Here is a 13,315-nt window from a genome sequence, read left to right as displayed (position 1 = left end):
AGGTGAGGAAGCCGAGTTCGGTTGAGTTTTCTTTTTCATTCCTGCACTAGCAGGCAATTACGCATATGTGTTTTCAAACAAGAAAGGCGTTTGGAACGCACAACGATGCAAAGTAATGCGAGGCACAAGAAACGGGCACGATGCAGCTGGCGTGCTCTGTGTCACAAAGGCGGCTGGGGCACAGTACTGAGAGTCTGAGGCTCCCAGCTGCCTCCCATCGCATCCGGTCCCAGGTCCCAAAACCAACGGGCTCGGGACCCGTGAGAGAGAAGCGGACAAGCACTGGGCGCCCCTCTGGGGGAGGGGGGGCGAGAAAGTGACGGGAGACTGCGGGAGCACGGGGAGGACGAGTGGCGGGTCCCGCAGAGCGAAAGGACAACGGAACGGGGGTGGAAGGGGTTGATGTGACAAAGGCGCAGAAGCTCCGGTTGCAGCGCAGGCCGAGGGTGGCGACCTGGGCACCGGGGCCGGGGATTAGTGACCCACGGGAGGGGGAGGAGGCTTCTGGGGCCCGCGGCAGATCGCGGCGCGTGAGCCGGCCCGGAGGGGCGCGTGGCCCGGGCGGGGGAGCAGGGCGCGTCGGTCACCTGTATTGTTTGAAAAGCTGGTCCGACTCCCTGAAGCCGTTGTTGAGCAGCATGTTGATGCCAGCCAGGGCCAGCTCCGCGTCCTGCAGGGGTGCCGCCGCCGCCGCCGCGGCCGAGTCTCCGTCGTCCTGCCGCCGCGGCCGCTGCTGCTCCGAGCCCGCCATGGGCGCGCGAGGCTGTGCGCAGGGCCGAGGCGAGGTGGGGCGACAGCTGCTGCGGCCCTGGCGCGCCCGGAGCCCGGCTCTACCTGCCCGGAGCGGCGCGCAGCGGAGCGGGGCGGGGGAGGGGCGGCGCGCGGCTGGGCGGGCCGGGGCGGGTGGGGGGGGGAGGAGCCGGGCCGGCTGCAGCGCGGCGGGGGACGTGAGCGCCCAAGCCGCCACCTCCCGCCGCCGCGGGGATTACTCAGCAGCAGCCTGCCCGCCTGCTCCTCCCGCTCCCTCCGAGACGCTCCTCTCGCACGGGCACCCAAGTGGAATCCGTTTCCGGGTGTCTCTCACCCTGCCGAGCCGGGACCCGAGCGGCCGCCGCCCCTGCTTCCTGCAGCCCCCACGCGCCGCCCGGGTCCCTCCGGGCCCAGGTCCCCACCCTGCACCCCTCGCCCTGCCGCCCTGGGCCAGCGCGCCGAGCCTGCTCGGACACTCGCGAGGCACTGAGGCCCGGACTTTGACTCTTTCCTCCAAAAGAGCCGGACCCGGGGGTCGCGGGGAAGCAAGCGGGCTTGAAAGGGGGACGGGGAACTGCGCCTGGGACGCAACGAGAGCGCACGGCTGGAGACCACCTGGCGGCACCCGGCGCACTCTACCCTAGTGGGTAGCGCCAGAACCCCGGAGTTGCGGGCGCCCGCGACCCCCAACTTTACCCCGACCTTGGGGCCGCCCCCCTAGCTCAAGGTAGCCAATCCCCGAGGAGGTGGGAGGCGGGGGCGGGGCCCGAGGGCACCTGCCGGCCAGCTGCCCGGAGCCGGGCGCTGAGGAATAGAGCGGGGAGGATCCTGGACCCTGGTACGCACCCTCTCTGGCCGCCACCAACATTTTTGCCCGATGGGGCAAGAGGACAAATGGAGGCTAATGTGGCAAATACCTAAATATTTAAAGTTTATAAATTAAGCTCTTCAAGTGATTTCTATTATTACCCTGACAATTACACTTTCATACCAATGAAACAGAAAAAATAAGTATAAAGCTCTGGTTTATTATATGACCGAATATCAGTAAAATGTCAAAGATGACAGAACTCAGTCATTGCATATGTCTGACTGTTCTAATGATGGACTGGTAATGTCTGCGTGGGTAATATGGAGACAATTCACAAGTAATGTTTGTTTTTCCAGAAATTTCTATTTTCACCTTTATTTTAGCAAAATCACTAAATATGTTGTGACAATCAAGATTATGTTCTTAATGTCAAATCGGACCACCTTTCTTAAGTCATTGTCGTTCTTATAGTGTGGTTTATTAATTTCAGTTTGGAGAAATGGCTCTGCTGAAGCATTTACAACTGAAACTTTAAAAATTAAATTGATATTCGGGTTTAGAGAGTCACCCATTCACATCCAGCATTATAATGAGGTCAATATGATAAATTAGCGCAGAAAATACTTCAAAAATATTTTTATTTCATCATACAAGTTGCTACCACTTATTTTGTGATTTGTGCCATCCCTTACAAGAATATCTAAACCCATAGATTATTTCCAGCATTCATATACTTAAGATATGTGAATTGCTGTCATTCCTTAGCTGTCATTTGTCAGAACACCATGCTAATTCTTGAGTACATCTGGAGCCACAAATTGGAACATCAAAAGAAGCAAGAAAATGGATGATTCTCACCTCTGGGAAACAATGCTTTGTAATACAGGAGTCACTCCGTTCATGTGATCTGAAAGGACTTGATAGGTTTGCCAGGTTTTTATCCAAGTACTTTTGGATGTAAAATAGTGTTAGATTCAAACATAATAATAATTATTATTATAGTAATAATAATAATAATAAAAAGATTCCAGTATCAGCAGTGCCACAGATCTACGTGGCATTCATAGGCTGTAACCTTTGTTTTTAGGACACTGAGCAAGAGATAAGTCACATTGCCTTGTGGTCTGAACATTGTTAATTGTGAGAATGGGTGTTAAGTGTTCTTAAGTTCTTTGAAGTCAGCACCCAGTGCCGGATCCTGAGTGACAGAAGTGCACATGTGTTCTTTAATACATTTTTGTGTGTGTCTGTATCTTTTACTGGGCCATCTAACACACATCTTAGGTACTGTACTGACCATGGGGCTCTTGACAGAGTGTTCCCTGGTCACACATTGCCAGTGGTAACCAGAGGTGACAACATGCCCAGTGCTTATGAGCTGCCTGAACTTTGGATCTGTGGAACCATCTACCCCCTAATCCTGAAACAATCTAGTCAACAAGGGAGAGAAGCCAAGAGGGCAATACCAAACCTAGCAGATAACCTGTCCTCCCCCACCTGGAAAAAGCAGCCATGCCCAGTTCTCCATGTCCATCAAGGAGTTAAAGGCCCCGTGGGCATTAACAAGTTGGATCTGGGACCCAGCAGCTCAGAATGGGGGGTGGGGGATGAGCAAAATCAAAGCAATCTGTCTCAGAAACCTAGTACAAATGGTTACACAGACTTAGTGAAATTTAGCTGTTGAGCAATTGGGGCAAGATCCAGTGCAACTGCCCAGCACCCCATAATAGGTGATATGGATAGAGGATAACTCTGCCATGTAATTTACACCAGATATGTGCCAAATTGGATCTAACCAAATGCCACAATTAGATTAGCAGCAACATCTTGAATGGACATTTTCAAATATTTGCTCTCCAATGAGGGATACAAAGAGGATTCAAAACGGGGCTCACAACCCGGAAGTGAGGCAATACGTGACCCAGTAATTAGATCTGTAACAGCTGTAGTTGGCACTGACACCTGCCCAACATTTACACCTGGCAGGTAGGGAATGAAGGCTGCTCATGTTTTCTTCACTAGATAACAATGGCAGATAAGGATGGATGTTTAAGAGGTCAAAGTATATTACCTACAAAAGGAAGGAAAATCTAGATTACCAACACGTTAGGGCGCCATACACTTGAAATGGTAAGATTCTCAGCACCCATTTGTTGCACTAAAGGCAGTCTTCAGTGCACTTGGCTGCAACCTAATAGGATTTACCCAGTGTTCCCTTTGGCAGGAGGAAGGAACAAAGGAGAGGGAGGGAGAGGGAGAGGAAAAGCTCTCAAATGGAGGAAAAAAACAATTTTCTTTCTACATACCTCTTGTGGGTATTATCAGTATTTTGTGGTTCTTCATGAGGTTTCATTGTGAAAATGAAACTCCAAGTCTAAATTATTTGTGAAAAGTTTTAGATGTGTCTTACTTTTTACATGATAGATTTTTTGTAAGTTAAGACGTCTTGATGGCAAGTAACAGAAAAATCTGACCCAAATGGCCCAGAAAAGCAAATTTATTGGTTCATAAAGGGGATTTCCCAAAAGGAGGCTGGGCCACGGCTGCAAAACTGTGACTTGGACCCAATTTCTCCACCTTTCTACCCCGCAGCTTGCCACTTTGGTGCTTGGTGGGTCTATTCGTAGGCCCTTCTGTCCCGGTACCCAAAAAGCTAGAAGTTTCCCGGGGCTAGCTACCTGCTTGCTTTTTCACATCCAGTAGCAGGGCATTACATTTTCAACGCTTAACCCCAAATCCCCTAACTGAATCTCACTGGCTTTCAGTGGCTCTCAGGGTGCTCATTTTTTTGTTTTGTTTTGTTTTAAGATTTATTTATTTGAGAGAGGGAGAGAGAGAGAGCAGGGGGCAGGGGGAGAGGGAGAGGAGATTCCCAGCTGAGCACGGAGCCCGATAAGGAGCTGCATTCCAGGACCCTGAAATCATGACCTAAGCCAAAATCAAGAGTCCAAGCTCTACCAACTGAGCCACCCAGGCACCCCCCAGGTGCTCATTCTTGAATCAATCAATGTGGTTAGAAAGGGGTGGTTTATTATGACTGGATTAAGCCAATCAGAGCCTGCTCCAGGATCTGGGCAGTGAAACCAGTTCCACCGCTGGGAAATTCTAGGCCCGCTAAGAAAAGGAATGTAGGAAATGGATGTCAGAGGGACAACTAGCAACATTCCCTACTCTTGTCTTCTTAAACATGTTTTGAGTTTTTGGAATTGCGTTTTAAATGCATTTAGAGAACATACTACCTTAAGAAGTCTTGTATGTGCTTAGGTCACATTAACATTTTTTAGGAATAGTAGTAACCATGCTTTGATGTATCTTTCTGTAAACCTGCACCACCAGTTGAAATAAATATAGGTTCCCAGAATGTCTGGAACTCTAAAATGGAGGAGAGCTGAGAAATTAATGTTACTGCATTTTCATGGTATGCTATATCTTTGCTATCAAACTCAGACCTGTCACTCTACCAGAGGTGAGAGAAGATTGAGTTAACTGCTTGTAATCAAAAAGCACATCAAGTCAAGGGTTGACATGTAAAACTGTAAAGCAGGTTCCTTCCTTTTCTCTGGCCTCTAAGGAGAGAAGCGCGTGGTGGACCCAAGGGGATCCACCTGGCTGTTTCTCCAGCAGGGTGGATGCCTCCAACAGACACTCCCACTGCCCTGCAGACCACAGTGGTGATCACGAAGCAGGAAACTATCCCCTTCAGACTGGATGCCCTTTCATCTGCTTTTCCCCAAACTGAATACCCAATGGACATAATAGAGATTTAAGCAGGTGTTTACTAGAGGTGAGATCATTGCTCTGCTGCTGTATAGATTTGGAGGCACGACTGGGGAAGGCATCATGTCCTTCCTCCAGTGGCTTAAAACCCCCCTCCCCCCGGGTAAGTAAGTCAAGCAGTGAGGCCTCCTGCCCAAGTCCTGGATTACAATGTGTTGGAGTGGGAGCTCAGCTCCTCTCTTGGTCTTCACAGAGGTTCTCTTTCCTTCTCTTTCTCCCTTCCCGTTCCTTTACGTTTCCTTCTGCATCCCTTGCCTTTAACCTGCCTCCTTGCTTTTCACTGACAATTGCTGCTCCCTAGATCTACCACTCCCCCCTGCTCCTTGCAGAAATATTCAAGTCTCCCTCTCCTTTCGTACCCTCTCATGATTTGCACATTTTGCAGCCTCTGGTGAATGCCCATAACTTCTCTGTCCACTGATTGCTGCTCTGAAAAGGAAGAAGTTGTCCCTGGTTTCAAGGTCTGGGTCTGCTGAGTCCTGGGGGTGGGAAGCAAATGGGCTCTGGGCCTATGGATGAGGACTGGGAAAGGTGTCGAAAGGAGGTTTCATTTAGTACACTGGTGGATTTTCTTCTGGCGTATCTAAAACCAAACCTAGTGGGGCGCCTGGGAGGCTCAATGGGTTAAGTGTCTGCCTTTGGCTCAGATCATGGTCCCGGAGTCCTGGGATCCAGCCCCACACTGAGTCTGCTTTTCCTCTGCCCCTCCCCCGGCTCATGCTCACATGCTCTCTCTCTCTCTCAAATAAATAGAACCTTTAAAAAAAAAATCAAACTTATCTTGCCACTATGATAAATTTTGATCTGGAATTTCCATTTTTATCTAAAATTATTTTCCTTCCATCCATGTAACTTTACCTTGTTACTTACTAACAAGCCTAGCCTTAATATGCTAAGATGTTATTAAGCCTTTCCTACATTAACTAATAACAAATGTCATATCCCAGTTCTTCTAACCACCAGGCTTCTCCCTGACTGAAGGAGAAAGGAAGAGATACCTTTCTGTTCACCTAACCACATATGTGAATCTATTTTGGGCAGAAGCAGCAGCCTTGACATTTGCTTCTCAGAGTGGATTTATTTCCAAATCTTCAAGTGTAGTCAGATTCCCTAGGACTGTCTAGAGCACATTATAGGTGCTCAACACCTGTTTGTACGTTGTATGGTAAGGGTGAGCTACCGAGTGGGTGAGTTGGAAGTACAGGGGGAAGGAGATTGTGCCAGGAGTCTAAATCAGAGATTACAATTCTGGTTCTGCAGTGCATTGACTTTGTGACCGAGGGCAATTCTACTTAACTTCTTTCAGGCTTAGTTCTCCCATTTGTAATATGAAGACAATCAGTACCTTCAAGGCAAGTAAATGAAATAGCGGACCTGTGTTTCGTAAGCTGTCATGGGAAGATATTATCTGAATCCATACAGTTAGTGTTATATAAATTGAAGCCAATTGATCCTTCTGTTCATATATTTACTTGTCAACGGTATTATCTTGAAATATCCAGCCACAAAAAAAGCCTGTGCAATTAAATAACCAGATGCATCATATGAAGATGATTAATTTAAACCATTTCTACTGTAAACATTACATCTTTGCTGTTATTAATGCAGCCTGAGGAGGAAGTGCAGATTTTCTTCTGAATGTATAAAACATATAAAGTAAAAATATTCAGGTTTTAGATGTCTTCATTTGGGTCTGAATTATATCTGCTTTAATAATCCATTAAAATATTTTTGACTTGACCTGAAGGGTTGAACAAGGAAATCAATTAATATTTGGCATGAAGATTTTAAAAATGCATCTTCTGTGTCCTGTGTATGTAACATGTTTTACAGTCAGCTCTTACCTTTGCAAAGAGGGATGCACTGCTAATATAAAATAGTGCCTTATTTATAAGTCACTTGTGTTTTGCTCTGGGGTTCAGTTAGCAATCTAGGTGTTCCAACCCATAACTCAGCATCACTAAACTCCGTGGTAACTTTAGGAACTAGTTGAAGAAAAAGCTTTCTAGCAGCGCAGGTAATCCATACAAGTATTATCTGTGCAAATACTTGGACATCCTGGGGCTGAGTGTCCTGAATCTCTGTTTTTTCCCAGAGCACTCACTGAGTGTTCCCACTGTATAAGATTTAGACATAGATACAAGCCCTCTCATTACTGCAGATGAGACATGTAGCCAGATACACATTGATAGCACAATATGGTAAGTACCATAGTAGACCTTGGTACAAAGTTTGTCAGAATCCATTTAATTCCAGGCTTTACTCCTTAAATGAGTACAAAAAATGTTTACTTTATAAACTGATAGATGCTGATTTTTCTATTAATTTGTTGACTCTTTCCATCTTTAGAATTAGCATATGGACCACACCAGAACAGCTGTCTCAACTAGTGTATAAGCCAGTTCTTGAATTTTGAGTCCCAAATAGTATTCGCCAGTTTGAGTTCCCCCATTAGTTGTCAAGGGGAGCTAATCACCATTCCTGATCCCTTGCACGTCTATCTTCAAAAGGGGATCCATCACAATTGCAGATATTTTAAACAATGGGAATAAAATTTTGAAGACAATTCCAGAAAAGGAATTCAAAAGATGAAAAAATAATATCTTAAAAAAGAAAGTATTTGTAGTCTCCCAAGGTAGGTAAAGGAAGATATATCTGCTACAGTGTATAATATTGTATATTTCCTTTAAAAGATTCTATTAAAAGAGCTGCTTCCCTAAGACACACACACATACACACATGCGTGCACACGCAAAATTCATCTTGAAAATGTTCTAAAATTATATAGTGGTGATGATTGCACAACTTTGTAAATATACTAAAAAACATTGGATTATACACTGTAAATGGTGAATTTTTCAGTATGTAAATCATAACTCAATAAAGCGGTTAATTTAAAATTTTTAAAAATCATCCCAAAACCACAGGGTGCAAGACAGAGGGAGAAGGGAGTTCATGGTTTGCTTCTTTGGTGTCACATATCTGGGACCAAAAAACATAGTTTATTATGAAAAATAAACGCTCATCTTGAAAAGCACCCATAAATCAGAAATGGCCGTTGGCTGCCATCACTACATGTCTGCTGCTAGATTAAGACTTTACATATGTTGTTCTGTTTAATTCTCAAAGTAACCCTGTGCGGTGGGCTTTATCCCAAGTTTACAGATGTGAAAATAAATATGAAGAAGTTGGGTAGTTTTCCCAACGCCATGCAGCCAGTGAGGGCTGGAGTGAGGTTTAACTGTAGGTCTCATTGCACATAGTGGGTAAGTCCTAGTTGTTAAAGTAAAACCTAGTATTTTCTGGAGGCCTGGCTGACACACACGCCCTTATGAGTTTTATGTGATCATCATCATCTCTTCCTGAAAGCAAGAAAGAGTATCACTTACATTTGGAAGGTATTTTGAAGACAGATAGATATATGATCTCATATATGATCTGAGTCATTAAAACTGAGGTGGGGTCCAGGCATCTGCATTTTACCTGGAACTCCAGGCAGGTCTAATGTCAGCAAACCTCACACAGCCCTGTGGAAGAGTTGTCTAGGTGGAAACTCCTAGAAAGCAGAGCCCGTATTGCTCATGTTTGTGTACATGGCCTGATTTCTTAGCCTCAGTGTATGTTGTAGAAATATTTCATCAATAAATGAGTTGAAGGCATAACCTCATATGCGATTTTGATAGTAAATCATTTTTATATTGTTGGATACGAACAGCTGTATTATTAAACTGAGGATAAAGGTGCATATTTAGACCTTTAAATAGAAGGCATTTTATATAACATCTTAAAAAACGGTATGCATCCCACTGGTTAGTGATTTATGTATGCGGAGGTGAAAGCAACACTATACAGAGGGTAACCAGTCAGAGGAAGACAGGCCCCCATTAAGGAAGGAAGAGGGTGTGGACACTAAGAAATCACTTAAAGCCTAACTCTTGACATTTATTTTTAAATGTGGTTGTGAGAGAAGACTCAGAACATTGAGCTGTGTCATGACTAAAAATACACATTTCTTCACACGGAGATCTGGGAGACAGCAAAGGGCAAATGAGAACACAGATTATATCCCCAGATAGGGAACTGGATGCCCAGATACCACAGAGACTGGTTTCGTCATTTCTAAAACCAGACCAAAAAACAACAGTTTTCTGAACTCGGGAGCAACCTGCCTTCCCTTACCTCTCTGAAAAGGAAATGACCTCTGGTAGGCAGCCCCTCACTTCTGCCTGCGAGCGATGTTACTGTTTTTGCACCCCCACCCCACCATACTTGCCTACGAAGCTAACTAACGTTGCCTTGTGATAAAAAGAAAAAAAAATGCTTTCATTCCTCCACACTTAAGATAGCAGTTCTATTGTTTTCCTTTATTCAATTAAGTAATCCAAGCAAATTTTAGAATTATTTGCCTGTATGGAACTCTTTTTCATGCAAGTGTCATACTGAGACAGTAGGCTAAGCAAGAGGGACCTGACTCCTATAAAGCCACCGGTCAGAGGCAGGGGTTAAAAGTTTCCACACACTTAGAGACAAATCTCTCCTTCTGGGAAAGTGATCAAATGAGAGATAACAGCCATTAGGGAGTCATGGTTGTCTGGGTAAAATTAGAAGTAACAATTTAAAGCTGGCTTGTACCAGTATTTCTATTTTTCAGGAGCCCTAAAAGCATGTCGACCATGGAGAAAGGTATCCTGTGATTGTCTTGTGTCCCCTGAAGAGTAAGGATCACAAGATAATGACCGTGGGACTGAAGGATGCTTGGCCATTCCCAGCCCCTCACTCTTTGGGAAAAGTGCCTTTATAAGTCTGGCACACTACCCCTTTGGAGAGTGACTTTCCTTTTTCTTGCTGGCTCCTCTATATACAAGCTATCTCTACTAAACTCTGCCCATTTTCTTTCTTTCAAGTTCAGTGTTCATTTCTATGACTTTCAGACTCAAGAACCTGGTCTTGGGGATCCAGTAACAATACAAGTGGTCATAGGTACATGAGTGGTTCACTCCAAGAAGGAAGGACACATTACATAACTTGCATGTTAACCCAGTTGTTGTCCAGGATGACTTAATTAACATATATATCAGAAACACTATCATATTTTACTTATGTATAACAAGGTCCAGTTCAGTTCAATGACTTTTTTTTTTCAAGGACTACTATGTGCCAGCCGCTGTTAGCTGGGTGCTATGGAAGACAAGACTGAAGAAAGTACAACCCCCGAATCTGAGAATCTTCTAGTCTAGTGGATGAGATAGACACACCAACAGATATTCTAATATTAAATGATCATAAGATAGAGGTATATGCTGTGTGTTATGGGAGCACAGAGAGGGGGCAGTAGTCCATCTGGGGGTTCCTGGAAGGTTTTCTGGAAGGGTTATGATAATGAGCTGAGTCTGGAAAAGAGAGGTAGGAAATACAACCCTGGTAAAGGGACCAGCATGAGCAATGGCATGGAGATTTGAAACAGCTGAAATCTGCAAACACCGCAGTTGTGCTAGAGTGTAGGAAGTGTCACGGGCTGAGGCTGGGGAGGTAGGTAGGAGTCAGGGTACAAGAACTTTCCATGCCTTGCTAAGGAGTGCACAGGCAATGAAGAGCCAGTAAGGAATTTAGCCATGGGAATGACATGGTCACGTTTGTGGGTAGATGGAAGGCTCACCTGATTTAATATGAAGGGCTAATTTAATGTGAAGAAGACCAGAGACTTACAAGAGCCAATTGCAGAGAACCAGATCACTTGTTGCTCCCTAGTATGTGAAATTGTAAGTTCCCTTTCTGTCAAACGGGCTTAAATGGAGAAGGTGCAGCCTGAGGTTGGATCTCTGGTATCTGCAGGGCTTGATACATGTGTTTGTTCGGAGACACCAGGACTTCGCTCCACTTTACAGATTGGCATTTTTCTCTCCTGCAGTGAGAGAGCAGGTAACAGGACAATTCTTCACTCAGGAGGACTGTCCTATACATCGCAATAGTCTAGCATTCCTGCCTCCCAATGCTAAAAGCATCTCCCAACATTGTAAAGACCCAGAAATCTTCACACGTTAAAAAGAGAAAGAAAGAAAAAGTCCAGAGACTGGTACTATTCTCCACTTTGAGCCATCACTCTAGGGTATGAATAATTCAAGACCCTTGTTTGCCAGATTTCCATTTTCTCTAACACCCTCAGCCCTTATAACTCTAAATGATTGCTAGTCAACTTGATTTCTGTGACTCTATGAGCTAGTAACAAACATGAAAGATCTTCTCAAGCAGTGGTCTCTGAATCTAGATCCCACTCCCCACTTCTAGGTTTTTCCTGTGAACATTGGTCTCCATGCTCGCTCACTCCTACAGGAATAGAGACCTTCTCTCTTCAGCTTCTACATACCCATTGCCAAGGATGATTCTGGTTGGTGCTGCTTGAGTCACAAGGCAATTCCTGACACAATCACTAGAAGATAGAACACTCTGATTGGCCAGCATAGATCATATGGGGAGGCAGCGAGGCAGGTAGAGCACCCCTGTCTAACAGCCCCATTGGACGCATGTGGAATGGGGAAGAAGTTCTTTCCAAAGAAAGGAATGTCGGCACAAACGCATGTCTACCTCAGAGGATGAATAAACAACAACAAAATATAATTACGGGACACCTCAACCTATGATATTCCATTCTGTGGTTAAAGAAAATTTTTTAAAAATCCAAACCTCCTACTTCTTCCAAAAATTTTTGTGGGTTTGGAAAATGATGTTTGCTTGGAATCCAAGAGTAAATTAAGTGCAACTTTATGCAGTGTTTCTTTAGGACATTGGTTATATAACTGACTTGAAAATCTCCAGGGTATGCTGGTGATGATGGGGACAGAGCTATGAAGAATGGATTGACTATTAGAAAGCTATAGTAGAACAGGGCTGCAGGAAAAGGTAGGAACATCAAAGAAGTGTCAAGGGACCAAGTTCATTGGCCTGCTGGAAGAGCACCAGTCAAGTAAGGAGAGAGAGGACAGAGAGAAGATAGACCAGGAGAGATGATGAAATTCCATGTACACAGATGAGAAGGGTTGGTTTATCTCAGGAAAGCCAAGAGACTGAATATCTAGAACCAAGGAAGAGGATCATCAGTTGATTCTTGAAGGTATTTCTCTAGGTCCTTGACCAAGGGCACAATCCAGTGGCCTGACGTTGCAGTTTCTATCTGAACCCCAGCCAGGAGGCCGGCAAGAACTCTGCTTCTTCAGAGATATGGTGTCTAATAGATAAATAAATAAAAGTAGACTAGAGAAGACCAGCAAAAAAAGATGGTACCATCAGTTGAGGCTGGTAGAGGAACTTCTTAACCAGGAGGCCAGGGACATCGAGGGCCATGGAGGAGGTACTGAGCCTGGTTTCACATGTTCCGTGTTAGTCAAGAGAATGGAGTGAAGGCAGGGCAACTGTGTCAAGGTTTTAGGTCCAAATTTTCTCAGGTTTTACATGAGTTCTAGAGTTGCAGAATCTCAAAATTGGTTGGAACACAGAGGTCACTGCATCAGAAACCTCAGTTCCTAATCAAACTCGGATAGTTCTGTTCACCTTGATCAGCTTCAGTTTTTTCACCAAACAGAGCAGATACTGAGAATATCCCCATTTACCTGACAGTTTTGCTCTGATAACCAGGTGACGGGATCAGCTATAAAATTTGTAGGGCCCTGTGCAAAATGAAAATGTGGGGCTCCTCCTTAAAAACTATTAAGACTTTTAAGATGGCAACAGCAGACCATTAAACCAAGTGCCGGGTGCTTCTGAGAGCAGAGCTCTGAGTGACTGTACAGGTCTCCTGTCATGAAGTCAGGCCTGCCAGTTAGGATGATGTACATCAAAGCGTTTAGCAATCTACAAAGAGTTCAACAGATTCCTGAGGGTTTTTCTCTTCCCTTGGCTCTCCAGCATTTTATCAGTTTGCTAGGGCTGCCATAAAAAAAGGAACCACAAATTGGGTGGCTTACACAACTGAAATTTATTGTC

General features: G+C 44.9%; 1 protein-coding gene across 2 annotated transcripts in view; it reads right to left on the bottom strand.

Moving 5' to 3' along the window:
• Window positions 1-855, bottom strand: part of TTC39C (tetratricopeptide repeat domain 39C) — a 109,224-nt gene extending 108,369 nt beyond the window's left edge. For both annotated transcript variants that reach the window (XM_027575872.2, XM_027575873.1), the window contains exon 1: window positions 588-855. In XM_027575872.2, the coding sequence (XP_027431673.1) occupies window positions 588-751 (164 nt within the window). In that variant the 5' untranslated portion in view covers window positions 752-855. The remainder of the gene's footprint in view (window positions 1-587) is intronic.
• Between the last annotated feature and the right edge of the window lie 12,460 nt (window positions 856-13,315).

This window comes from Zalophus californianus, chromosome 14, assembly GCF_009762305.2.
Source record: "Zalophus californianus isolate mZalCal1 chromosome 14, mZalCal1.pri.v2, whole genome shotgun sequence".
Lineage (NCBI taxonomy): Eukaryota > Metazoa > Chordata > Mammalia > Carnivora > Otariidae > Zalophus > Zalophus californianus.
The sequence above is the reverse complement of the archived record's forward strand: the minus strand, read 5'-3'. Positions and strand labels throughout refer to the sequence as shown.